The sequence below is a fragment of the Hemitrygon akajei genome, chromosome 25 (assembly GCF_048418815.1).
Source record: "Hemitrygon akajei chromosome 25, sHemAka1.3, whole genome shotgun sequence".
NCBI classification, from domain to species: Eukaryota; Metazoa; Chordata; class Chondrichthyes; order Myliobatiformes; family Dasyatidae; genus Hemitrygon; species Hemitrygon akajei.
In genome coordinates, this window is record NC_133148.1 from 43,646,602 (window position 1) to 43,674,189 (window position 27,588).

The 27,588-nt window shown below is 43.4% G+C and overlaps 1 protein-coding gene across 1 annotated transcript in view; it reads right to left on the minus strand.

Annotated features, from left to right (window-relative positions):
• Nucleotides 1-17,836: 17,836 nt before the first annotated feature.
• LOC140716574 (uncharacterized) overlaps nucleotides 17,837-27,588 on the minus strand; it is a 43,788-nt gene continuing 34,036 nt past the window's right edge. Inside the window, exon 5 of the mRNA XM_073029423.1 lies at nucleotides 17,837-27,135. Within this exon, the coding sequence (XP_072885524.1) occupies nucleotides 26,831-27,135 (305 nt within the window). The 3' untranslated portion in view covers nucleotides 17,837-26,830. The remainder of the gene's footprint in view (nucleotides 27,136-27,588) is intronic.

The window sequence follows — 27,588 nt, forward strand, 5'->3', positions numbered from 1 at the left end:
AAAAGCAGGCGTGTGATGCTGAGGCTTTATAAGGCACTGGTGAGACTTCACTTTGTATATAGTAAACAGTCTGGGCTCCTCATCCAAGAAAATATGTACTAGCATTGGAGAGGGTTCAGAGAAGCTTCACAAGGATGATCCGGGAATGAAAGGGTTATCATACAAGGAAGGTTTGATAGCTCTGGGTCTGTATTTTTTCGAATTTGGAAAGATGAAGGGGGATCTCATTGAAACCTTTCAGATGTTGAAAGGCCTAGACAGAGTAGATGTGGAAAGGATGCTTACCATGGTGGGGAGTCTAGGACAAGAGGGCACAGCCTCAGGATAGAGGGGCGTTCATTTAAAACAGAGATGCGGAGAAACTTCAAACAAGAGAAAATCAGCTGAGGCTGGCAATGCAAGCAACACACTCAAAATGTTGGAGGAATTCAGCAGGCTAGGTACCATCTATGGAAAAGAGTACAGTTGACATTTCTGTCCAAGACCCTTCAGTGGAGAAATTTCTTTAGCCAGATGGTGGTGAATTTGTGGAATTTATTAACACAGACAGCTGTAGAGGCCTGGTTGTTGGATGTATTCAAGGTAGAGCTTGATATGTTCTTGATTAGACATGGTGTCAAAGGTTACAGGAAATGCCAGGAGTGGGGTTAAGGAGGGATAAAAAGGATTAGCCAATATTGAGTGGCAGAGCAGACTCGATGGACCAAATGGCCTAATTCTACTCCTATGTCTTATGGTCATTTTCTTGAGATCAGTTGCCACACTAAGTCATTCTGCATCCTGGCAGAATGCTTTCTGTGGTGCATCAATAAAAAATGGTGAGAGTCTACGGGAAAATGCCATATTTCTTTAGCCTCCTGAGGAAGTAGAGATGTTATCATTCTCCCATGGACGTGCAGCCAAGTTATTGAAGTTTTGTAACTCAGAAACAGACCATTTAGCCCAACAGATCCGTGTCGGGTTTTAAGCTTCATTCTTTCAGGTTGCAGACTTGCTTCCAATGGAGTTCTGAAAACCAGTGGTATTCCTGTGATGGTCACACAGAAGTACAAAGAGATATGAATACCAGGAGTCGTTCATAAGTGAGTTGAGCCACTTCTCTTAACCAAAGGAATTAAGCTGAGGCCCTCCTATTCCTGAGATCCATTGATATGTTTATGAGTCCCAAGTCCAGATGGAAGTAATTTTTTTGAAGAATCTTCTGGCCACTTTGAGCTTTTCATGCACATTATTTTTAGTTGTGGAATCCACTTAATGTTGAGCCAGAGTAAAGCTGACTATTTTTGGACTGTTTTGACACAGGAACCCGCAGCTCTGTCTGGTCTGACTAACTTTGCTTGAAGCTACACTATTGTGAAAAAAGCTTGGATACATTTTCAAATGCAAAACCTCATGAAAAGGTGCCTTTCCCACACAGAGCTCTCTTATGAGCTGTCAATTCTTCATTTCACTATTGGGGTGGATAGAGTCAGAGATTCACACAGTAATCAGGCACATTTTTCCACTGTGTTAATGCTGACCATCACGCTTACCTACATTAAATCCACTTGTCTACATTAATTCCATGTCCCTCTATGCCCTGCTCAGTCAAGTACTTATCAAATCAAATTGAAATTTAATTATCATTCAGCCTTACATATATACAGCTGAACGAAACACCATTATATATAAGCACACAATCCTGCCTGTCAATCCACCAACTAAAAACTGGAGGACAGCACCAACTGGAGAGGTCAGCCCCCAAATGAGCACAGATGCCACGCTACGTGGCCTCCAGCGTGTCCTCTCCTGGACTGCAGGAGCAAGGAAGTCCATGGTTTGAAGCCTATTCCTCTCTACAACCAAGGCCACGCAGCTCCCCTGCCATTTGTCATGCCACCAAACAAGGAAAACAAAGCCTGAGGCATCTTATGTTACCAATGTCCAATGGGGTCTTGTGATTGCAAGAGAAATGCCCAAGAAAATCACCCGTGGTTACACTACATGACTCTGATGCCTTTGAGGCGTTCCTGTAGTGGGCAGCAACAGCAAATGCACCCACGTAATGAACAGCTCACTAATGGGGTCATCCTGCAGTACCCAAAGTTCCTGAAGTCCGGGAGCATTGCCTTGAGATTGCAAAATAAACACCATTGCTTGGCCCTGAGAGACTGCTGTGTCCGAGTGCGCCACCAGCTTACTGAAAGTCTGTCAAGTTGCCTCTTAAATATTGTTACTTCTCCTGTTTTCACCACTTCCTCTGACTGTTCATTCCAGGCACCAACTATGTGTGAAATATTCACTGCTCAGTTCCCCTTTAATCTGTCTCCTTCTCTCCTTAAGTTTATGTCCTCTAGTTTTAGACACCCTAACCCTGGGAAACAGACACTGGCTGTCTATACTAGTTTAGAATCAGGCATATTCTCTCTGACATAAGTTGTGAAATTTTTTGATTTGTGGCAGCAGTAAGATATTTTGCGTAAGTATCTGATGTAAGATATGTAAGATATTAAAAATTATAATGAATTACTATAAAACAAACAATAAACTCATAAATTGATACAGTAGATAGATAGGTGGTGATACTTACAAGCTGCCTCCGGCACATCCTAGGTTGTGATAGTTGTTAGCAAAAATGACACATTTCACTGTATTTTTAATGATAAATGAATCAGAATCTGATTCGGGTTTAGCATCACTGGCATATGTTGTGAAATTTGTTAACTTAGCAGCAGTATAATGAAATACATGATAATATAGGGAAAAAACTGAATTACAGTAAGTATATATGCGTATTAAATAGTTAAATAAGTAATGAAGAAAACAGAAATACAAAATAGTGAGGTAATGTTCACTGGTTCAATGTCCATTTAGAAATCAGATGGCAGGGGGGAAGAAACTTTTCTTGAATTGCTGAGTGTGGGTCTTCAGGCGTATTTACCACCTTCCTGCTGGTGACAGTGAGAAGAGAGCATGTCCTGAGTGGTGGAGATTGAACTCCATCTGCCACTTCTCAGCCCAGTTTTGTATCCTATCAATGTCCCGCTGTAACCTCTGACAACCTTCCAGACTACCCATAACACCTCCAACCTTTGTGTCATCAGCAAATTTACTAACCCATCCCTACACTTCCTCATCCAAGTCATTTATAAAAATCACAAAGAGTAGGGGTCCCAGAACAGATCCCTGAGGCACACCACTGGTCACTGACCTCCATGCAGAATATGACCCATCTACAACTACTCTTTGCCTTCTGTGGGCAAGCCAGTTCTGGATCCACAAAGCAATGTCCCCTTGGATCCCATGCCTCCTTACTTTCTCAGTAATCCTTGCATGGGGTACCTTATCAAATGCCTTGCTAAAATCCATGTACACTACATCTACTGCTCTACCTTCAAGTCAAGTTTATTGTCATTTTGACCATAAACTGCTGGTACAGTACACAGTAAAAATGAAACAACGTTCCTCCAGGACCCTGGTGCCACATGAAACAAGACAAAACTACACTAGACTATGTGAGACAGCATAAGGCTACACTAGACTACGTAAAACAACATAAAAACTGCACTAGACTACAGACCTGCACAGGACTACATAAAGTGCACAAAACAGTGCAGGGCAGTACAATAATTAATAAACAAGGCAATAGGCACAGTAGAGGACAAATAATAATATAATAAACGATGTAGATGCCAGTCCAGACTCTGGGTATTGAGGAGTCTGATGGCTTGGGGGAAGAAACTGTTGTACAGTCTGGTCGTGAGAGCTCGAATGCTTCGGTACCTTTTGCCAGATGGCAGAAGGGAGAAGAGTTTGTGTGAGGGGTGCGTGGGGTTCTTCACAGTACTGTTAGCTTTGCGGGTGCAGCGTGTGGTGTAAATGTAATAGCGGGAAGAGAGACCCCGATGATCTTCTCAGCGGACCTCACTATCCACTGCAGGGTCTGCAGTTAAGACAGAAGTCAACAAATACTAGACTGAAAGTGTTGTATTTGAATGCACACAACATAAGAAATAAAATGGACAATCTTGAAATTCAGCTACAGATCGTCAAGTATGATGTGACCGTCTCTGAAACCTGACTAAAGGATGGCTGCCATTGGGAGCCTTGGGAGAGATAGGTTAGTAGGTAGAGGAGGTGGAGTGGCCCTGTGCGTCAAAAATAATATTAAATCATTAGAAAGGGATGACATAGGATTGGAAGGTGTAGAGAGCCTATGAGCTGAGTTAAGAAATGGCAAGGTTAAAAGGACCCTAATGCTAGTTGTATACGGGTTTCTAAACAGCAGCTGGGATGTGGATTACAAATTACAGCAGGAGATAGAAAAGGCATGTCAGAAACATAGAAAACCTACAGCACAATACAGGCCCTTTGGCCCACAAAGTTGTGACAAACATGTCCCTACCTTAGAAATTACTAGACTTCTCCATAGCCCTCTATTTTTCTAAACTCCATGTACTCATCCAAAAGTCTCTTAAAAAAACCCTATCATATCCGCCTCCACCATCATTGCCGGCAGCCCATTCCACGCACTCACCACTCTCTGAGTAAAAAACTTACCCCTGACATCACCTCTGTACTTACTCCCCAGCACCTTAAACATATGTCCTCTTGTGGCAACCATTTAAGCCCTGGGAAAAAGCCTCTGACTATCCACATGATCAATACCTCTCATCATCTTATACACCTCTATCAGGTCACCTCTCATCCTCCGTCACTCCAAGGAGAAAAGGCCAAGTTCACTCAACCTGCCAGGCATGCTCTCCAATCCAGGCAACATCCTTGTAAATCTCCTGTGCACCCTCTCTATGGCTTCCACATCCTTCCTGTACTGAGGCGACCAGAACTGAGCACAGTACTCCAAGTGGGGTCTGACCAGGGTCCTATATAGTGGCAACATTACCTCTGGGCTCCTAAATTCAATTCCATGATTAATGAAGGCCAATACATCTTATGCCTTCTTAACCTCAGCTTCAACTGGCGCTGTTTTGACTCGGACCCCAAGATCCCTCTGATCCTCCACACTGCCAAGAGTCATACCATTAATACTATATTCTGTCATCATATTTGACCTACCAAAATTAACCACTTCACACTTATCTGGGTTGAATCCATCTGCCACTTCTTAGTCCAGTTTTGCATCCTATCAGTGTCCCGCTGTAACCTCTGACAGCCCTCCACACTAACTACAACACCTCCAACCTTTGAGTCATCAGCAAACTTACTAACCCATCCCTCCACTTCCTTGTCCAGGTCAATTATAAAAATCATGAAGAGTAAGGGTCCCAGAACAGATCCTTGAGGCACACCACTGGTCACTGACCTCCAGGCAGAATATGACCCATCTACAATCACTCTTTGCCTTCTGTGGGCAAGTCAGTTTTGGATCTACAAAGCAATGTCCCCTTTGATCCCATACCTCCTTACTTTCTCAGTAAGCCTTGCATGAGGTACCTTATCAAATGCCTTGCTGAAATCCATATACACTAAATCTACTGCTCTTCCTTCATCAATGTGTTTAGTCACATCCTCAAAAAATTCAATCAGGCTCGTAAGGCACGATATGCCTTTGACAAAGCCATGCTGAGTATTTTTAATCATATTATATCTCTCCAAATGTTCATAAATCCTGCCTTTCAGGATCTTCTCCATCAACTTACCAACCACTGAAGTAAGACTCACTGGTCTATAATTTCCTGGGCTATCCCTACTCCTTTTCTTGAATAAAGGGACAACATCTGCGACCCTCCAATTCTCCAGAACCTCTCCCATCCTCAATGATGATTCAAAGATCATCACCAGAGGCTCAGCAATCTCATCCCTCGCCTCCCACGTAGCCTGGGGTACATCTCATCTGGTCCTGGCGACTTATCCAACTTGATGCTTTCCAAAAGCTCCAGCACATCCTCTTTCTTAATATTGACATACTCAAGCTTTTCAGTCTGCTGCAAGTCAACACTACAATCACCAAGATCCTTTTCCATGGTGAATTCTGAAGTAAAGTATTCATTAAGTACCTCTGCTATTTCCTCCGGTTCCATACACACTCTCCCACTGTCACATTCGATAGGTCCTATTCTTTCACGTCTTATCCTCTTGCTCCTCACATACTTGTAGAATGCCTTGGAGTTTTCCTTAATCCTGCCCGCCAAGGCCTTCTCATGGCCTCTTCTGGCTCTCCTAATTTCTTTTTTAAGCTCTTTCCTGTTAGCCTTATAATCTTCTAGATCCCTAACATTACCTAACTCTCTGAACCTTTTGTAAGCTTTTCTTTTCTTCTTGACTGGATTAATTACAGCCTTTGTCCACCACGGTTCCTGTACCCTACTATAACTTCCCTGTCTCATTGGAACATACCTATGCAGAACTCCACACAAATATCTCCTGAACATTTGCCATACTTCTTCCATACTTTTCCCTGAGAACATCTGTTCCCAATTTAAGCATCCAATTTCCTGCCTGATAGCCTCATAATTCCCCTTACTCCAATTAAACGCTTTTCTAACTTGTCTGTTCCTATCTCTCTCCAATGCTATTGTAAAGGAGATAGAATTATGATCACTATCTCCAAAATACTCTCTCTCTGAGATATCTGACAACTGACCAGGTTCATTTCCCAATACCAAATCAAGTACAGTCTCTCCTCTTGTAGGCTTATCTACATATTGTGTCAAGAAACCTTCCTGAACACACCTAACAAACTCCACACCATCTAAACCCCTTGCTCTAGGGAGATCCCAACCAATATTTGGGAATTTAAAATCTCCCATCACGACAACTCTGTTATTGTTACACCTTTTCAGGATCTGTTCCCCTGTCTGCTCCTTGATATCCCTGTTCCTATTTGGCGGCCTATAAAAAAACACCCAGTAAAGTTATTGACCCCTTCCTGTTCCTAACCTCCACCCACAGAAACTCCGTGACGTCCATCTTTTCTGCAGCTCTGACACTATCTCTGATCAACAGTGCCACACCTCCACCTCTTTTGCCTCCCTCCCTGTCCTTTCTGAAACATCTAAAACCCGGCTCTTGAAGTAACTATTCCTGTCCCTAAGCCATCCAAGTCTCTGTTATAGCCACCACATCATATCTCCAAGTACTGATCCACGCTCTGAGCTCATCCACTTAGTTCATAATACTCCTTGCGTTAAAATAGACACATCACATACTGTCGGTCTGAGCGCGTCCCTTCTCTATCACCTGCCTATCGTCTCTCTCACACCGTCTAAAAGCTTTCTCTATTTGTGAGCCAACTGCCTCTTTCCCAGTCTCTTCTGTTTGGCTCCCACTCCCCAGCAATTCTAGTTTAAACTCTCCCCAGTAGCCTTAGCAAACCTCCTCGCCAAGATATTGGTCCCCCTGGGTTTCCAGTGTAATCTGTCCTCTTTGTAGTCACACCTATCTGTCACACCTATCCCAAAAGAGGTCCCAATGATCCAGTAATCTGAATCCCTGCCACCTGTTCTGATCCCTCAGCCACGCATTTATCCTCCACCTCATTCTATTCCTATACTCACTGTCGCGTGGCACAGGCAGTAATCCCGAGATTACTACCTTTGTGGTCCTGCTTCTCAACTTCCTTCCTAACTCCCTGTAGTCTATTTTCAGGACCTCTTCCCTTTTCCTACCTATGTCATTGGTACCAATATGTACCACGACCTCTGACTGTTCTCCCTCCCACTGCAGGATATCTTGGGCGCATTCTGAAACATCCTGGACCCTGGCAACTGGGAGGCAAACTACCATCCGAGTTTCTTTCCTGCGTCAACAGAATCGCCTGTCTGACCCCCTAACTACAGAGTCCTCTATCACTACTGCCTTTCTCTTCTTTTCCCTACCCTTCTGAGCCACAGGGCTGGATTCTGTGCCAGAGGCACGGCCACTGTTGCTTCTCCCAGGTAGGCTGTTCCCCCCAACAGTACTCAAACAGGAGTATTTATTTTCAAGGGGTACAGCCACAGGGGTACTCTCTAGCACCTGACTCTTCCCTTCCCTCTTCTGACTGTTACCCACTTGTCTGTCTCCTGTGGCCCCGGTGTGACCACCTGCCTATAGTTCCTTTCTATCACCTCCTCACTCTCCCTGACCAGACAATGGTTATTGAGCTGCATCTCCAGTACCCTAACTCGGTCCCTTAGGAGCAGCAGCTCGATACACTGGGTGCAATATATGGCCAAATGGGAGGCTGGGAGACTCCAGGACCTCCTACATTTGACACTGAGCACAGAAAACCGGCCTCACACACATTCCTTTTCACAATTAACACAGGTAGAGCTACATCGCCTCGTTACCACCTAAGCCCATTGAGTCAATGCCCTATCACTCTGCTGCCCTCACTATGCTGCCCGCTCTGAATGCTGCCCGCTGGATATGGGGGCCTTCTTTTTAAACTTTTCCTGCTCTATTGGCTGACGTCACACACCTGCGCAGTCTTGCCTCTCTTTTACCCCGAGTAGTAAAAATGCCTTTGCTCCGGAAATCCTTCGCCATTCACCCGCAGCCTTCTTGCTCCGAAGGGCAATGTCATAATGATTGTTGGGGATTTTAACATGAAAGTGGATTGGGAAAACCAGGCCAGTACTGGACCTCAAGAGTGAGAATTTGTAGAATGTTTAAGGGTTGGCTTTTTATAACAGCCTGTTGTTGAGCCCATTAGGGGATTGGGCGTTGTTATATGACCTGGTGGTGATAAGAGAGCTTAAGGTTAGGGAATCCTTAGAGAACAGTGATCGCAATATGATCGAGGTCACTTTGGAATTTGAGAAGGAGAAACTAAATTCCAACATTTCAGTATTTCAGTGGAGTAAAGGAAATTACAGTGGCATGAGAGGGGAACTGGCCAAGGTTGACTGGAAAGGAACATTAGCAGGAAGGACAGCAGAACAGCAATGGCTGGAATTTTTGCAACAAAAAAAAATGGGGGGAGTGCAAGATAGATATATTCCAAATAAGAAGAAACTTTTGAATGGAAGAAGGACACTAGCATGGCTGACAAGTGAAATCAGAGCCAAAGTAAAAGCAAAAGAGAAGGCACACAAGGAAGCCAAAGCTAGTGGGAAGATACATGATTTTGGAAGCTTTTTAAAACTTGCAGAAGAAAACTAAGAAGGTCATTAGGAAGGAAAAGATGAATTATGAAAGGAAGCTGGGGACTAATATCAAAGAAGATACTAAAAGCTTTTTTAAGTATATAAAGGGTAAAAGAGAGTTTAGATATAGAAAATTATGCTGGAGATATTGTAATGAGAGATGCAGAGACAGCAAAGAAACTGAATGCGTATTTTGCATCAGTCTTCTCCGTGGAAGACATCTGCAATATACTGAGCATTCAAGAATGTCAGGGAAGTGAAGTATGTGCAGTGAAAATTACAGCTGAGATGCTGCTCAGGAAGCTTAATGGTCTGAGGGTGGATAAATCTCCTGAACCTGATGGAATGCACCCTTGGATTCTGAAGGAAGTAGCTGGAGAGATTGCGGATGCATTAACATTGATGTTGCAAGAATCAGTAGATTCTGGCATTGTACCAGATGACTGGAAAATTGTAAATGTTACTCTAGTATTTAAGAAGGGTGGGAGGCAGCAGAAAGGAAACTATAGACCTGTTAGCCTGATATCAGAGGTTGGGAAGTTGTTGGAATCGATGGTTATGGATGAGATTATGGAATTCTTGGAGGCACATGACAAGATAGGCCAAAGCCAGCATGGTTTCCTGAAAGGAAAATCCTGCCTGACTAATCTACTGCAATTTTTTGAGGAAATTACAAGCAAGATAGACAAAGGAGATGCAGTAGATGTGGCATCCTTGGATTCTCAGAGGGCCTTTGACAAGGTGCCGCACATGAGGCTGCTTAGCAAGTTAAGAGCCCATGGAATTACGGGAATATTAGCATGGGTGGAGCATTTTCTGATCAGCAGAAAACAGAGTGGGAATAAAGGGATCCTATTCTGGTTGGCTGCCGGTTACCAGTGGAGTTCCACAGGGGTCGATGTTGGGACTGCTGCTTTTTACGATGTATGTCAATGATTTGGACTATGGGATTAATGAACTTGTGGCTAAATTTGCTGATGATACAAAGATAGGTGGAGGAACGGGTAGTGCTGAGGAAACAGAGCCTGCAGAGAGACTTAGATAGTTTAGGGGAATGGGCAAAGAAGTGGCAAATTAAATACAATGTTGGAAAGTGTATGGTCATGCACTTTAGTGGAAGGAATAAATGGGCAGACTGGGGAGAGAATTCAAAATGAAGAGATGCAAAGGGACTTGGGAGATCTTGTACAAGACACCCTAAAGATTAATCTCCAGGTTGAGTCTGTGGTGAAGAAGGCAAATGCAATGTTGACATTCATTTCTAGAGGTATAGAATATAAGAGCAGGAATGTGATGTTAAAGCTCTATAAGGCACTCGTGAGACCACACGGAGTATTGTATGTAATTTTGGGCTCCTTATTTTAGAAAGGATATACTGACATTGGAGAGGGTTCAGAGAAGATTCACGAGAATGATTCCAGGAATGATGACTGGAAGAATTGGATCAGCCCATGATTGAATGGCAGAGCAGACTTGATAAGCCAAATGGCCTAATTCTGCTCCTATATCTAATGGTCTTATGGTTTTCAACCTCCAATGGTTCAAAACCTGCCATAGGGAATCCCAATTGTGTCTAGAATGAACGGCAGGCTTTTCAATCTCAGCCAGTTACAAAAATGATTTCAGGACTGAATGGCTTGTCATATGAAGTGCATCTGATGGCTCTCAGCCCATATTCACTAGAGTTCAGAAGAACGAGGGATGACCTCATTGAAACCTATCGAATGGTGAAAGGCCTTGATAGAGCGTTTGTGGAGAGGATATTTCCTATGGTGGGAGAGTCTAGGTTCAGAGGACACAACCTCAGAATAGAGGGGTGTACTTCTAGAATGGAGATGATGGAGGTCTTATTTAACCCAGCCTAACCAGTTACAGAGGAGATGTCAGGGGTAAGTTTTTTATGCAGAGAGTGGTGAATGCATGGAATGGGATGCCAGTGGAGGTGGAAACGATACTGTCTTTTAAGAGACTCCTGGATGGATACATGGAGCTTAGAAAAATAGAGGGCTATGGATAAGCCTAGGTAATTACTGAAGTAAATACATGTTTGGCACAACATTGTGGGCTGAAGGGCCTGTATAGTGCTGTAGGTTTTCTATGTTTTGATGTTTCTAACCAGTCATTTATCTAGCTCTCCATAAAATTTGAGAATCTCACCCTTGAAAATGCAGACCACTTTCCCTATATTGGCAGCATTTTCTTCTCAAAAGCAGACATCAACTCAGAGATCAACTCCCTCCTGAGTAGTGCCTATGCAAGATTAAGGAAAAGCGTATATGAAGACCATGACTTACAGGTCCAAACAAAACTTTTGCTCTATAGAATAGTTATCTTTCCTACATTACTGTATGGAGCGAATCATGGACTTAAAGTCCTGAAACAATAACACTAACTGTATTTATTCAGTCTTTGGTATCTAGCCCATCCTTGAGAACGAAGTAGTGAGCCATCAAAAACAACTAAATCTGAGCTGTGACCTGTTTGATGTCAAAGGTGTCAAATGATGCTCCTGAGCATCTTGGGAAGTTTTACTCTTGTAACCCCTGGGTCACCTCAGGCATCGCTCAAACTCGTTCTAGTCTAGGGGGAGCAGCCTTCGGCCCCGCCAAACTGGGTAATCAGCTGGTGTGGATGCTGTGTGATGTCCCCGCCTCGCCCAAAAACAGACAGTACACCTTATGCGATTAAATGAGTACAATTTATAACGATACAGTATATATGAATAAGAGAAAAAAAAGAAAAGGCGCCAAACTTATCAAAGTCCAAACCACTTCGTGCACAATCGTTGGAGCTCAATTACTGAAGTCTTCTGGTATTCGATCCCCTCTGAACTCCTCGACCCGCCTCCTGGGACCCCCACGGTGGTCGACCAGATGCTCCACACTCCTCTGTCTCCGTCTCCTCTCCTCACCGAAAACCTTGGGCCGGGGACCCCCGCTCGGGGTCCGTACCGTCGCCCGGCTTCCAGCACCCCGTCCTCTCTCTCTCACTCCATCGCGCCGACTCCCCAAAACCCCCACCAACAATCAGTTTATAGTCCCAAACAAGCTTCCAGCACTTATCATAACAAAGACACTAGCATTCCTACTATTAACACAGGCGCCAGCATTCCTACTTTTAACAAAACAAAGACGCCATTTTGATTACATACACAGTAACAAAGAAAAAGAAAAAAAACCCCTGTTACACTCTGTTAAAGCTGCTGTAAAAATGGAAGTGCCTTTATAGGCTTTTTGTCAGATCCTTTGAAGGGTGAAAGATGTTATCCCTTCTCAGCCATCACAAGACAGTGGGAAACCCTTTCAGACTGCTCATGTGTGGTTCCTTCAATGAATGATCACCCCAGAAACACATCCCATGTCACCACAAACTGAAATTGCAGTCCCAAAGGATAATACTGCAGTCAACAGACATTACTTGCCAGGCACTAATACACAATGAAATTAATGCCCTGTAAGTGGCAGGAATCACTTAAAATTCAATTACGTGGCTCTTACTGGAGAAATTGGATATCACAATATCGGTGAAAGGTCATAAATACTTCAGAATATAAGACCATAAGACATAGGAGCAGAATTAGTCCATCTGGCCCATCGAGTCTCCTCTGCTATTCAATCATGACTGATCCTTTTTTTCTATCTCCTCCTCAACCCCAGTTCCTGGCTCTATTCCCACTAATCTTCAATGCCACGTCCAATCAAGAACCTATCAATCTCTCCCTTAAATATGACCTGGCCTCCACAGATGCATGTGGCAACTAATTCCACAAATTAACCACCTTTTGGCTAAAGAAATTTCTCTGCATCTCCGTTTTGAAAGGGCGTCCTTCTATCTTGAGGCTGTGTCCTTTTGTCCCACGATGGGAAACATCCTTTCAACATTTGAAAAGCTTCAATGAGATTCCCCCCTCATCCTTTTGAATTCCACTGAGTACAGACCCAGAGCCATCAGATATTCCTTGTACAATAATCCTTTCGTTCCTGGAATCATCCTTGTGAACCCCTTCTGGACCCTCTCCAATGCCAGCACATCTCTTCCAAGATGAGGGGCCCAAAATTGTTCACCATACAATTGGTGAGGCTTCACCAGTGCTTTATAAAGCCTCAGCATTACATCCTTTCTCTTGTATTCTAGACTTCTTGAAATGAATGCTAACATGGCATTTGCCTTCCTCACCACCGACTCAACCTGCAAGTTAACCTTCAGGGTGTTCTGCACAAGGACTGCCAAGTCCCTCTGCATCTCATATTCCTGGATTCTCTCCCCATTTAGAAAATAGTCTGCACATTTATTTCTAATGAACCAAAGAATGTTCTAGGACTATGAACCAATGTGATCTTCAGGTGTGTATCAGTATTGTCTGCTCAAAATGAGTCGGTGTTTACAGTGGGTCCCCAGGTTGTGTCTCGGTCATTACAGAGGGGTCCCAGAATATCTGTCAGCCTTTGAAAAGGGTATTCCCTGGATGTGTTAAATTTAACAGGAGGGACCTAGGATGTGTGTTGTTTACAAGGGGATGGCTGGGATGTTTGCCAAGTATTTGTAGGTGGTTCTTGGGATGTGTTTTGGTGTTTACGGAGAGGTGGGGGTTTCCCTGAGTGAGAGTCAGTTTTTAGAAGGGAGTCAGTTTATAAGTGGGTCCCCAGGATGAGTGTACAGGAGTGTGGATGCTGCGCAGTTCAGTATCTCCATCTCTGTCAGATCAGTTGAATACAAGCACGTAACAACAGTTATGGCCACTGTTTACCAGATTTCAACTATCCTCGTGATGTTAAAAGATCTTCCTCGTACCCCTTCTTAATAGTGACATGGGACAGTTGGTGTCAGGCAGTGTGGTCACCACTGGGTCTGTTACCACAGGACCCTGGTCAGACCCCACTTGGAGTACTGTGCTCAGTTCTGGTCACCTCACTACAGGAAGCATGTGGAAGCCATAGAAAGGGTGCAGGGTAGATTTACAAGGATGTTGCCTGGGTTGGGGAGCAAGCCTTATGAGAATAAGTTGAGTGAACTCGGCCTTTTCTCCTTGGAGCAACGGAGGATGAGAGGTGACCTGATAGAGGTGTATAAGATGATGAGAGGTATTGATCATGTGGATAGTCAGAGGCTTTTTCCCAGGGCTGAAATGGTTGCCACAAGAGGACACAGGTTTAAGGTGCTGGGGAGTACGCACAGAAGAGATGTCAGAGGTAAGATTTTTACTCAGGGAGTGGTGAGTGCGTGTGATGAGCTGCCGGCATCAGTGGTGGAAGTGGATATGATAGGGTCTTTTAAGAGACTTTTGGATAGGTACATGGAGCTTAGAAAAATAGAGGGCTATAGGTAAGCCTAGTAATTCCTAAGGTAGGGACATACTCGGCACAATTTTGGGGGCTGAAGGGCCTGTATTGTGCTGTAGGTTTTTTATGTTTCTATGTTTCTAGAACAATTTGTAAGCCACAACTTACAAATCAAAATCCTTTACCAAGTTACAAAGGACATTTGAGGTTGGATGGGATGCTGGCTTGGTGCCAGATCAGTGAGTCTCTGTGTAAAGGAGGAGTTGTGTTTGTATAATGCCTGTTAGATCAGCTAATGAAGTGTGTGAGCATACCTGCTCTCAAATTCACACACCCTGTTTCAGAGTAGACTTGGAATCAGAATCACGTTTATTATCACTGACATATGTTGTGAAATCTGTTGCTTTGTGGCAGCAGTACAGTGCTGCCACAAAATAATAATAAAAACACTAAAGGTTACAATAAATATAAAATAAATAATTAGGGCAAAAGCAGAATAGTGAGGTAGTGTTCATGGACAGTTCAGAAATTGGGTGGGGGAGGGGATGAAGCTGTTCCTAAAGCACTGAGTTTAGGTCTTCAAGCTCCTGTACCTCCTCCCTGATGGCAGCAATGGAAGAGGGCATGTCCCAGATGGGGAGGATCCTTACTGATGGATGATGCCTTTTTGAAGATGTTCTCAATTGTGGGAAGGCTTGTGCCCATGACGGAGTTGGCCGCAGCCTCTTTCAATTCTGTGTGTTGGATCCTCCACACCAAGTGGTGATGCAGCCAGTCAGAATACTCTCCATCACACATATGTAGAAATTTGCTAGATAACACAGGAATAGGCCCTTCAACCCATCATGTTAAAGCTGACTATCAAGCATCCATCTTTACAAATCCATTTACCAACTCTTGAGATGTAACATTGGAAATTTAAATGTTTGTTTAGACATTTGGGGGTCTCTGCTCCCACTACCCTCCTGCCTCCCCCCACCAGCCAATGCATTCCAGATTCCAAACTTCCTTTGGCTGAAACAAAATCTTCCTCAGATCAGCACAATAGAATGTTGGAGTAATTCTACGGGTCTATAGAGAGAAATAGATTGGATTCCTCAGATTCCCTGGAACCTTCTTCTAGTCATGCTGGACAGTCAGACTCTGGTAATGTGGTCATCACTTGGTCTATCTGCATATGCTCAATAGCCCACAAGTGTCTAATAATCACGGGGGAATATACTTGTTGACAGGCGTGTATGAGTTTTCACCTGGCCTGCATGAGAAGATATTTCTTCCCTGGGATTCTCCACACCATCTCTTTTTCCCTGGAATTCTATAAGACTAGGATGTACGATGGTGTCAGAGAGGATTTGGTCCCTCAAAGCTGTGCTGCCACAATCAGTGTTTCTTGTTCCCAGACAGTGGAAAACATCCTGTATTGTCCCGGTACCGAAGAAACCACAACCAAAGGAGTTGAATGACTTCAGACCTGTTGCCTTGACGTCGCACGTGATGAAGACCATGGAGCGGCTGATAATACAGAATCTGAGGCCACAAACCAGGCACGCCCAGGATCCTCTTCAGTTTGCGTATAAGGAGAAGGTGGGAGTGGAGGATGCTATCACGTATTTGCTGCACAAATCACTCTCTCACCTAGATGGGGTCAGTTGTGCTGTGAGGATTACATTCCTTGACTTCTCTAGTGCCTTTAACACCATCCAGCCCAAGATCTTAAGGTACAAACTAACGGAGATGGGAGTAGACTCTCACATGGTGGATTGGATAGTGGACTACTTGACAGATAGACCTCAGTATGTGCGGTTGGGAGACTGTAGGTCTGACACGGTGGTCAGCAGCACAGGAGCGCCGCAGGGAACCGTACTCTCTCCGGTCCTGTTCACCCTGTACACATCAGACTTCCAATATAACTCGGAGTCCTGCCATGTGCAGAAGTTCGCTGATTACACGGCCATAGTGAGGTGTGTCAGGAATGGACAGGAGGAGGAGTATAGGAAACTGATACAGGACTTTGTGATATGGTGCAACTCAAACTACCTGCGTCTCAATATCACCAAGACCAAGGAGATGGTGGTGGACTTTAGGAGATCTAGGCCTCATATGGAGCCAGTGATCATTAATGGAGAGTGTGTGGAGCAGGTTAAGACCTACAAGTATCTGGGAGTACAGTTAGACGAGAAGCTAGACTGGACTGCCAACACAGATGCCTTGTGCAGGAAGGCACAGAGTCGACTGTACTTCCTTAGAAGGTTGGCGTCATTCAATGTCTGTAGTGAGATGCTGAAGATGTTCTATAGGTCAGTTGTGGAGAGCGCCCTCTTCTTTGTGGTGGCGTGTTGGGGAGGAAGCATTAAGAAGAGGGACGCCTCACGTCTTAATAAGCTGGTAAGGAAGGCGGGCTCTGTCGTGGGCAAAGTACTGGAGAGTTTAACATCGGTAGCTGAGCGAAGGGCGCTGAGTAGGCTACGGTCAATTATGGAAAACTCTGAACATCCTCTACATAGCACCATCCAGAGACAGAGAAGCAGTTTCAGCGACAGGTTACTATCAATGCAATGCTCCTCAGACAGGATGAAGAGGTCAATACTCCCCAATGCCATTAGGCTTTACAATTCAACCGCCAGGACTTAAGAACTTTTTAAAAGCTATTATTAATGCTTTTTGAGATAGTGATTTAGATGCATATTATATTTTTTACTGAGTTAAGTATTGTATGTAATTAGTTTTGCTACAACAAGTGTATGGGACATTGGAAAAAAAAGTTGAATTTCCCCATGGGGATGAATAAAGTATCTATCTATCTATCTATCTATCTATCTTGTTGCTCGACCAGTGCTGTATGAAACTCAGCAGCTCAGTTGTATTCAAGTCATACAAATCAGGCAGCTGGTCCAGGCAAGCTCAAAAGTACATTAACCAGACTGATTTCCAATTCAACAGCTGGCAGTAATTATTTAAATTGTTATGTGCAATGTAATTAGGAATGAAAAATCCAAATAAATAACTTCTGTGAACATACACTCAGAGGCCACTTCATTTGGCACCGCCTGTACCAATAAAGTGGCCGCTGAGTGTGCGTTCACAGCTGCTCTTCTGCACACCGCTATTGCAATGTGTGGTTATTTGAATGATTATTGCCTTCCTATCAGCTTGAACCAGTCCAGCCATCCTCCCATTAACAAGGCATTTTAATCCACAGATCTGCAGCTCACCGGATGTTTTATTTTGTTTTTTGCACCATTCTCTATAAACTCTCTATGGACCATTGTGTGTGAAAATCCAAGGAGATCAGCAGCATCTGAGATACTCAAACTGCCCCATCTGGCACCAACAATCATTCCACGGTCAAGTCACTTAGCTCACATTTCTTCCTCATTGGTCTGAACAACAACTGAACCTCTTGATCAAATCTGCAAGTTTTTATGCATTGAGTTGCTGCCACGCAATTGGCCAATAAGGTATTTGCATTAATGAGCAAGGGTACAGGTGTACATAATAAGTGTATGTTTTATTGTGATATACAGTATCTGTTTCAATTCAAACACTGTAGGACCCCTGAAAAAGTGGAGACTCAGGGTTGTCACCCCTGACTCTCTGGGGTAGAATTCACCATCAGTCTGATCTTTAAGGGCGTGTGATATTCAGAACCCTTAAACATTACAGACTCTCACAACTACACTCAATGCAGTCAGAATTTATTGACTATTACCAGGCATTATAAACTAGACACTCGAATTAACTCCATTCCAACAAAATCACCACCATCTGTAGTTAATCGCTTCAGAGGCTACAGGGAATAAAGTTTGACGCAAAAATGTGAATTATTCACCAGAGTTTTCATGGAGCAACTTTATTGGTCACTCTAAGATCAAGTAAAAATAGAAACAGAACATAAACACGAGATTCTGCGGATGATGGAAATCCAGAGCGACAGACACAAAATGCTGGAGGAACTCTATTCCCCATTCTGGCCTCTTACATCTTCTCAGCTGCCTGTCACCTCCCCCTAGTTCCCCTCTTCTTAGCTTTCTCCTATCGTCCACTGTCCTCTCTTATCAGATTCCTTCCTCTCCAGCCCTTTACCTTACCCACCCATATGGTTTTACCTTGTCTCATTCCCCTCTTCCCCCCCCCCCAACACTTTTTTATTCTGGTGTCTTCCCCCTTCCTTTCCAGTCCTGAACAAATGTCTTGGCCCAGAATATTAACTGTTTATTCATGCTGCCTGACCTGCTGAGCGCCTCCAGCATTTTGTGTGTGTCACTTTGGAACTCAGCGAGTCAGGCAGCATCTATGGAGGGAAATAAACATTTTAGGCCAGGACCCTTCATCAGGTCTGGAAAGTGTGGGAGAGGAAGCCATAATAAGCAGGATGGAGGAGAAGGAATACAGGCTGGCAGGTGCTAGCTGAAACCAGTTGGGGAAGGTTTGGATGAAGAAAGAAGATGGGAGGTGATAGGTGGAAGAGGTAAAGGGCTGAAGAAAGAAACAGAGTAGGCTATGGAAAAAAGGGAAGGAGGGAGGAGAACAAAGGGAGGTGATGAGCAGGTGAGAAGGTATGAGATGGTAATCAGAATGGAGAACAGGATAAGACAGGAGGAGGAAAGGGGGAAAGATGATCAGAAGTTTGAGAAATCAATACTCATGCCACCAGATTGGAAGCTACTCAGACAGAATAAGGTGTTTCTCTTCCAGCCTGAGTATGGCCTCATTACGGTAGTAGAGGCCATGGGCAAAAATGTCAGAATGAGAAAGGAAGCTGAACTGAGTAGCCGCCAGCAAATCCTGTCTTTTGTGGTGGACAGATCGAAGGTGCTTGACAAAGCTGTCTCCCAACCGCTCCTGGTCTGGTCTGGCCTACATCTACATAACCCTTTCCCCTATTTTAATACCCTCCGTAGAAGTGCCTAACTTGCTGAGTTCCTCCAGCATTTTGTACGTACTACCCAAAATAATAACAGGATATATATCTCTAATCAGCCTCCACCATTCCAATTGTAGATGAATTCCCCCCCCCCCCCACCCCCGGAATATTTTCCAGAGCTTCCCTACACCTGACATTAACCTCACAGGCCTGTAATTAACTGGATTACACCTGCTACCCTTCCTGAATTAAAGTACCACATTTTCTATTTTCCAGACTCCTGTTGTCACCCTAATGTGGCAGTTAGCATAATGCTTTACAGCACCAGTGATCCCTGCTACTGATTGGAAGGAGTTTGTCCATTCTCCCTGTGACTGTGGGCTTCCTCTGGGTGCTCCGGTTTCCTCCCACATTCCAAAAATGTACAAGTTAAGATTAGCAAATTGTGGACATGCTATGTTGGAGGTAGAAGCTGGACAACACTTGTAGTCTGCTCTCCGCACATATTCGGTATGTGTAGTTCGTTGACAAAAGTGAGATTTCACTGTAAGTTTTGATGTACATGTGACAAGTTAAGCTAATCTTATCAAAAGTTTAACTCCTTCCCCCCCCCCAGAAACAGCTTATAATGAAATCCTCTGTCAGTACACATCTAAGTTGTTTTTGCCACTTCCTGTCGCCAGAGACTTCTGTAAATCCACAAATTCAGTTTTTGCTGCTTCCTCCGTAGCAGTACACCTGTCCCAGAGGTGATATCCACTGTGAACTCTTCGTTTTGAGCACTACATACAGCACCGAAGTAGGACTTTCAGCCTGTCTAGTCTGTACCAAATCATTATTCTACCAAGTCCCATCAACCTACAAGTAGACCATAGCCCTCCATGTACCTATCTAAATTTCTGTTAAATGTTGAAATCAAACCCGCATCCATCACCTCCGCCGGCAGCTTATTCCACACGCTTACACCACCCTCTGAGTGAAGAAGTTCCCCTGCAGGTTCCCTTAAACATTTCACCATTCATCCTTAACCTAAGACCTCTAGTTCTAGTCTCACCGAACTTCAGTAGATAAACACACACAATATGCTGGAGGAACACAGCAGGTCAGACACCATCTATATAGAAAGGAACAGTCAACACTTCAGGCCTTTTTGGAGCACTACAGCACAGAAACAGTCTGTTTGCATTTACTCTCTCTATAGCCTCATAATTTTGTATACTTCTATCAAATCTCTCCTCATTCTCCTAAGCTCCAGTGAATAAAGTCCTAACCTCTTCAACCTTTCCCTCTAACTTAGGTCCTCAAATCCCAGCAACATTCTCAACAATTTTCTCAGTACTCTTTCAGTCTTTTTTCCTGTAGGTAGGTGACCAGAACTGCACTCAATACTCCAAATTGGACCTCACCAATGCCTAGTACAACTTCAACACTTGTGCAACCTTGACAACTGCACTTCAAGCTTGTATTCACTACTCCACCTGCTGGATGGCCATCGTTCTTCTGTGCAGACAATAATTTTGGAGTGACCAGCTCACTCAATGTGCTCTTAAAATCACAAATGCTCCATGGAAAATTCATCCTCAACTCTAGCTGCACGATGCAGTCAGTCAGGAGCTGCAGCTGGACACACCTCCGGCACACATGGAGGTGTCCACAGTTTCCTCACATCGTGCCAGAGGAACATTCCACGTGGTGACTTCTCCTGGCATCAATGATCTTGGCATCCTCTGTTAGTAACTAATTACTAATTACACTGGGGGCTTGATCCCACTTGAACCACAGCATATTGCAGTCTGAAATGATGAAAAAAGCAGTTGCAAAGAAAGTTTAAAATTCCAGTCTGTTGCTCCTCGACGAAGCCCACCTCCTCTGAGACCAATGCATTCCAGGATTATCTGTGCAAGCACTCTCGTGGCTTCTCAGCTCTCCACTCATTCATTCAAATGTATCTAATCCAGACAGGCATACTGAATCATTTAGAGAGAATCACAGAGTCAAATAGTTTGGAAACATCCCTTCAGCCCAGGATGCACATCCAAGCTAGTCCCAATCGACCCATAAGGTTCTAAGCTTTGTTATTGTGCTTACCTCTTCCAGCTCATTGCACATTCATACCACCCTTTGTACCTGTTAAACTCCTACTACATTGTTCCTCTCATCTTAAACCTATGCCCTCTTGTTCCTGATTCCCCAGTTGAAGAAGTCACAATTACAATTACCTGCTCACTTCAAACTACACTTCAGCTAAAAAAAAATGCTTCAATTACAATTTTGACTATTAAGGTAGGGTAAACAGTAAGATAATGAATACTTATAAACACAAAAACTTCAGTAGAACAGAGTGATCTAGAAATAATGGTGCATAGTTCCCTGAAGATGGAATCTCATGTGGATAGAGTGGATAAAGCTTTTGGTATGCTGGCCTTTATAAATCAGAGCATTGAGTATAGGAGTTGGGATGTGATGTTAAAATTGTACAAGGCATTGGTGAGGCCAAATTTGGAGTATTGTGTACAGTTCTGGTCACCGATTTATAGGAAAGATGTCAATAAAATAGAGAGAGTACAGAGAAGATTTACTAGAATGTTACCTGGGTTTCAGCACCTAAGTTACAGAGAAAGGTTGGACAAGTTAGGTCTTTATTCTTTGAAGCGTACAAGGTTGAGGGGGACTTGATAGAGGTATTTAAAATTATGAGGGGGATAGATAGAGTTGACGTGGATAGGCTTTTTCCATTGAAAGTAGGGGAGATTCAAACAAGAGGACACGAATTGAGAGTTAAGGGGCAAAAGTTTAGGGGTACCACGAGGGGGAACTTCTTTACTCAGAGAGTGGTAGCTGTGTGGAATGAGCTTCCAATAGAAGTGGTAGAGGCAGGTTCGATTTTGTCATTTAAAAAAATTGGATAGGTATATGGATAGGAAAGGAATGGAGGGTTATGGGCTAAGTGCAGGTTGGTGGGACTAGGTGAGAGTAAGCGTTCGGCATGGACTAGAAGGGCCGAGTTGGCCTGTTTCCGTGTTGTAATTGTTATATGGTTATATGGAAGCTTTTCTGGGGAAGGGACAAAGGGCAGTTTACACCTGAACCCAGTTTGGAACCCATATCTTTGCCAGCAAGTTTGATAGATTTGTTGGGGAAGGTTTAAATTAATTTGGCAGGAGGATGGGAACCAGAGTGATAGAGCAGAGAATGGGGCATTTGGTACACAACTAGAGTCAGTGTGCAGTGAGACTTTATGGCAAAATTTGAGTCCTGACGAAGGGTCTCGGCCCGAAACATCGACAGTGCTTCTTCCTATAGATGCTGCCTGGCCTGCTGTGTTCCACCAGCATTTTTTGTGTGTTGTTTGAATTTCCAACATCTGCAGATTTCCTTGTGTTTACTGGCAAAATTGCAGATGTTTGGATAAATTCAAGTGCAACATTAGGGAAAATCATAAAGGGTGATGAATACAGGTGTTATCTTTGAATGCATGCAGTATATGGAATATGACATATGATCTGGTAGCACAGTTAGAGATTTGCAAGTATGACTTTTTAGGCATCACCAAGTTGTGGCTGAAAGAAGACCATAGTTGATAACATCCAAGGATACACATTGTATTGAAAGGACAAGCAGGTAGGCAGAATCAGTGCGGTGACTCTTGATAAAAAATGAAACAAATCCCTAGAAAGAAGTGACATAGGATCAGAAGATGTAGAACCATTGTGGGTAGAGTTAAAAAACTGTGAGGGTAAAAAGACCCTGACATGAGTTGTTATGCAGGCCTCTGAACAGTAGCCAGGATGTGGGCTACAAATTACAATGGGAGATAGAAAACACATGTCAAAAGGGCAATGTTAAAACAGTCATGTGAGATTCCAATATTGGAAAAATCAGGTTAGTGCTAGATCCCAAGAGAGATCATTTGTAGAATACTTACAAAATGGCTTTTTAGAGCAGCTTGTGGTTGAACCCACTGTGGGAAAGTCTGTTTTGGATTGGGTGTTGTGCAATGAAATAGATTTGATTAGGGAGCTTAGGGTAAATGAATCCTTAGGAGGCAGTGATAATAATAAGATAGACTTCACTCCGTAATTTAAGAGGGAGAAGCTAAAGTCAGATGTATCAGTATTACATTGGAGTAAATGGATTATGGAGGCATAAGAGGGTCTGGCCAAAGTTGACTGGAAGTGGACACAACCAGGGATGATGGCAGAAGAGCAATGGCTGCAGTTTCTGAGAGAAATTTGGAAGGTGCAGGATAGATACATCTCAAAGAAGTAATATTCTGAAGGCAGGATGATGCAACCATGGTTGACAATGGAAGTAAAAAAACAACATAAAAGCAAAAGAGAGGTCATATAATAGAGGAAAAAATACTGAGAAGCTAGAGGATTGAGAAAGCCATAAGGAGGGAAAAGATGAAATATGAAGGTAAGCTAGCCTGTAATAACGAAGAGGATATCAAAATCTTTTTCAGATATATAAAGTGTAAGAGAGGTGAGAGTAGATATCAGACCACTGGAAAATGATGCTGGAGAGATAGAAATGGGGGACAAGGAAATCATGGACTAACTGATTAAGTATTTTGTATCTGCCTTCACCGTGGAAGATACTAGCAGGATGATGCTAGCTTGAGAGTGTCGCGGACTGAAGTGAATGTGATTGCAATTGGGAAGAAGGTGCTTGGGAAGCTGAAATGTTTGAAGGTAGGTAAGTCACCTGGACCAGATGGTCGACACCATAGGATTCTGAAAGAAACGACTGGGGAGATTGTGGAGGCATTGTTAATAATCTTTCAAAAATCACTAGGTTCTGGCATGGTTTCAGAGGACTGGAAAATTGCAAATGTCACTCCACTCTTCAGGAAGGAAGGGAGGCAGAAGAAAGGATAGGCCAGTTAGTCTGACCTCAATGGCTGGGAAGACATTAGAGTCGATTCTTAAGGAGGAGGTCTCAATGTACCTGGAAACACATGATAAAATAGGCCAAGGTCAGCATGGTTTCCTTAAGAGAAAATCAAATCTGATAAATCTGTTGGAATTCTTTGAGGAAATAACAAGCAGGATAGACAAAGAAGAATTGGTGGATGTTGGGTACTTGGATTTTCAAAATGCCTTTGACAAGGTGATACATACCTGGCTGCTTAACAGAATAAGAGTCCATGGTATCGCAGCAAAGATGTACTTTTTTTATTTCTGCTTTTGTATTTGCACTAATTTTAACTTAACTATTTAATAGACATATATGTATATACTTAAATGTAACTCCTTTTCTTTCTATATTTATTTGTCATATATTTCATAGTACTGCTGCCACAAAGTTAACAAATTTTATGACATATGCCATGATATTAAATCTGATTCTGGTGTATTTGGCAGGAGGCAACATGTGGGAATAAAGGGAGCCTTTTCTGTTGGGTGCTGGTGACTAGTGGTGTTCCAGAGGGGTCTCTGTTAGAACTGCTTCTTTTTGCGTTACATATCAGTGATTTTGATGACAGAATTAATGGCTTTGATGACACAGAGATAGGTGGAGGTGCAGGTAGTTTTCAGGAAGTAGACAGGCTGCAGAAGGACTTAGACAGTTTAAGAGAATAGACAAAGTAGCAGATTGAATCTGCGTCGGGATGTGTATGGTCAAGCACTTTGGTAGAAGAAATAAAAGGGTAGACTATTTTGTAAATGGGCAGAAAATTAAAAAATCTGAAGTGCAAAGAGACTTGGGAGTCCTCATGCAGGATTCCCTAAAGGTTAATTTGCAGGTTGAGTCAGTTGTGAGGGCAAATGCAATGTTAGCATTCATATTAATACTTGTTTTATTGACTATTAAAAATATACAACTCTGTTGAGCCAGAATAAGTTCAGTTCAGCCTTGTGTTTCTAAATTAATATTTTCTATTCATTAGAAGATTATGGAACAATAACTGAAAAGCAAAAACCCTGCAGAGCTGAAGAGCACCACAGTAGATTAGCGGTTAGCGTGACACTATTACAGCTTGGGACATTGGAGTTCAGGGTTCAATTCCAGGGTCCTCTGTAAGGAGTATGTACATACGTCCTAACTGTGACTGTGTGGGCTTCCTCCGGGTGCTCTGGTTTCCTCCCACAGTCCATAGACATACTGGTTAGTTGGTTGTAATTAGGCTAATGTTAAATAGGTGGGTGGCTGAACTGTGCAGCTTGAAGGGCTGGAAGGGCCTGTTCTTCGCTGTATCACTAAACCAATCAATCAATTTAAACTTAAAACACAAGATGCAGGAAGTACCCAACAGCTTAGTTAGCATCTGGGGAGAGAGAAAAACAGATATTTCAGATCCACGAAACTGACCAATTTCTCACTCTCTCCCCCATCCCCACACACCCCACTGTTTCTGGTCAAGATATGAAACATTGAGCATCAGTGCAGATTAAAAAAAAAAGAAACCTGTGAGGTTATTGTGCATTTACTTTGTGGGTTAGACATCCTTTAAGAAGTTTGTCCCTCTTTAGGCTATAGAATGATGCTGTACCGCAATGAAACTTTGATAGTCTAGTACCCTTGCCAGGAGATGTTACTTCTATCCATTCCCAAAACACTTCTCATTCTTTTAAAACAATTGTTACCACAGCATGGTTAGTTTAATACATAATGGTTAGTTTAATGCTATTAATCTGGGTTCAGTTCTGACACTGACTGTAAGGAGTTTGTACTTCCTTGTGATTGTATGGGTTTTCTCCCACATTCCAAAGACGTACTGGTTAGTGGGTTATTTGATCATATGGGTGCAATTGGATGGCACGGACTGGAAGGGTCAGTTACTGTGCTGTATCTCTAAATAAAATATCATCCAATAGCAAAATAAAACTTCCAGTGAACTTGGTGGATTTAAAGGGAGTGAGAAATGAGGCCACAGTGAGTTTGAAAATGAAAAGAGTGTGGGAAAGAAGACCTGGTTGAGTTTACTTGGTGCGAGGGAACAGGCCTCTGTGGGTTTAAAGAGAGCATGGGAAACAGAATGCAGTGAACCAGATCCTGAACTATCAGGATTTCTGAACAAATTATACTGGATTCTTGAAATGTTACTGCAACTCTCCTGTTTGTATAATATTCTTATGTTTTATTAATATAACAACTGACCCAAGTGAAAATAAAGGACACCTGCTGTGTGGTTACCAGCTTTGATGGGAAATATCCCTTGAGGTTCCATCATACATCTCTCCAAATATCCTTTCTCATCCAGTCTACTAGACCATTAACAAAAGCATTCAAAGCCAGTGATGTTACCCCACTAGGGTTGCTCAGGCAAGGGGGGAGGGGGGAATGTGGTGGGAATGATCTGAAAGTCTTGGGCTAAATGGGTTTCAAATTGTAAGAAAGATATAAGCATGAGAAAATGAGACTTCAGGAGATTACTTGCTAACTCTTGGAGGCTCTGTCAATATCCTGGAGGGACTGCCAAGCCTCATTGAGAGCTAGCATGATTATCAATGCCCTTTCCTAACAGGGATAGTAGTGTATTGCTATAACAGCACCAGTGACCCAGGTTCAATTCAACCCTAGTTCACATTCAAAGCTAGCATGATTATCCATCCTGTAGGGAACTAGAGGGAAGACACGGAGAACAAAATAAGGTTGTCGTGGCTACCAATCATCTAGAACGCAAACCCCCCAAAGTCGAAGGCGTCGAAGTCCTGGTCCATAGCTTCACATTCAAAAGTGCTGTAGCTCCCACAGTCGGCCTCTTGGCAGCCATCGGACGAGTGGATACCGAGGTCCTTGAAATCTGGTGAGGCAGTGGTGGAAGGTTGAGCGGCTGATGAGGTTACCGAGTAACCGAGCGTGGGGCCAACTGCCGCCCCACCCACCAGAAGGCAGGCAGCCCCAACCACCTTGTGGGACTGAGCGCCATGGCGGAGGCAGTCTGCTGACCAACGGACTTTGGACCTGTTTGGTTTGCCTGCAAGTGGAAATGGAGCAAGATGTCACCAGACAGGAAACGGGAATCAGCCTCTAATAATTACATCAGCTCAGTATATCTGCGAGATCGCATTAGGCTTAGGAACTAGATTCGTCTGTAAGGGGTTAGTGTCGTGGGTGCATATTACAGTATAGTTAAAGATATGTGTTTGTGTTAGGCAAGTGCACCAGGGACGTGTGTTGCGGTTAGTGTTAGGGACACACATTAGTGTTAAGACCATAAGACCGTAAGATATAGGAGCAGAATTAGATCATTTTGTCCATTCAATCTGCTCCACCACTTCATCATGGCTGATCCAATTTTTCTCTCTGTCCCAATCTCCTGCCTTCTCCCCATATTCCTTCATGCCCTGATCAATCAAGAATCTATCAACCTTTGCCTTAAATATACATAAAGACTTGGTCTCCACACCTGCCTATGGCAAAGAATTCC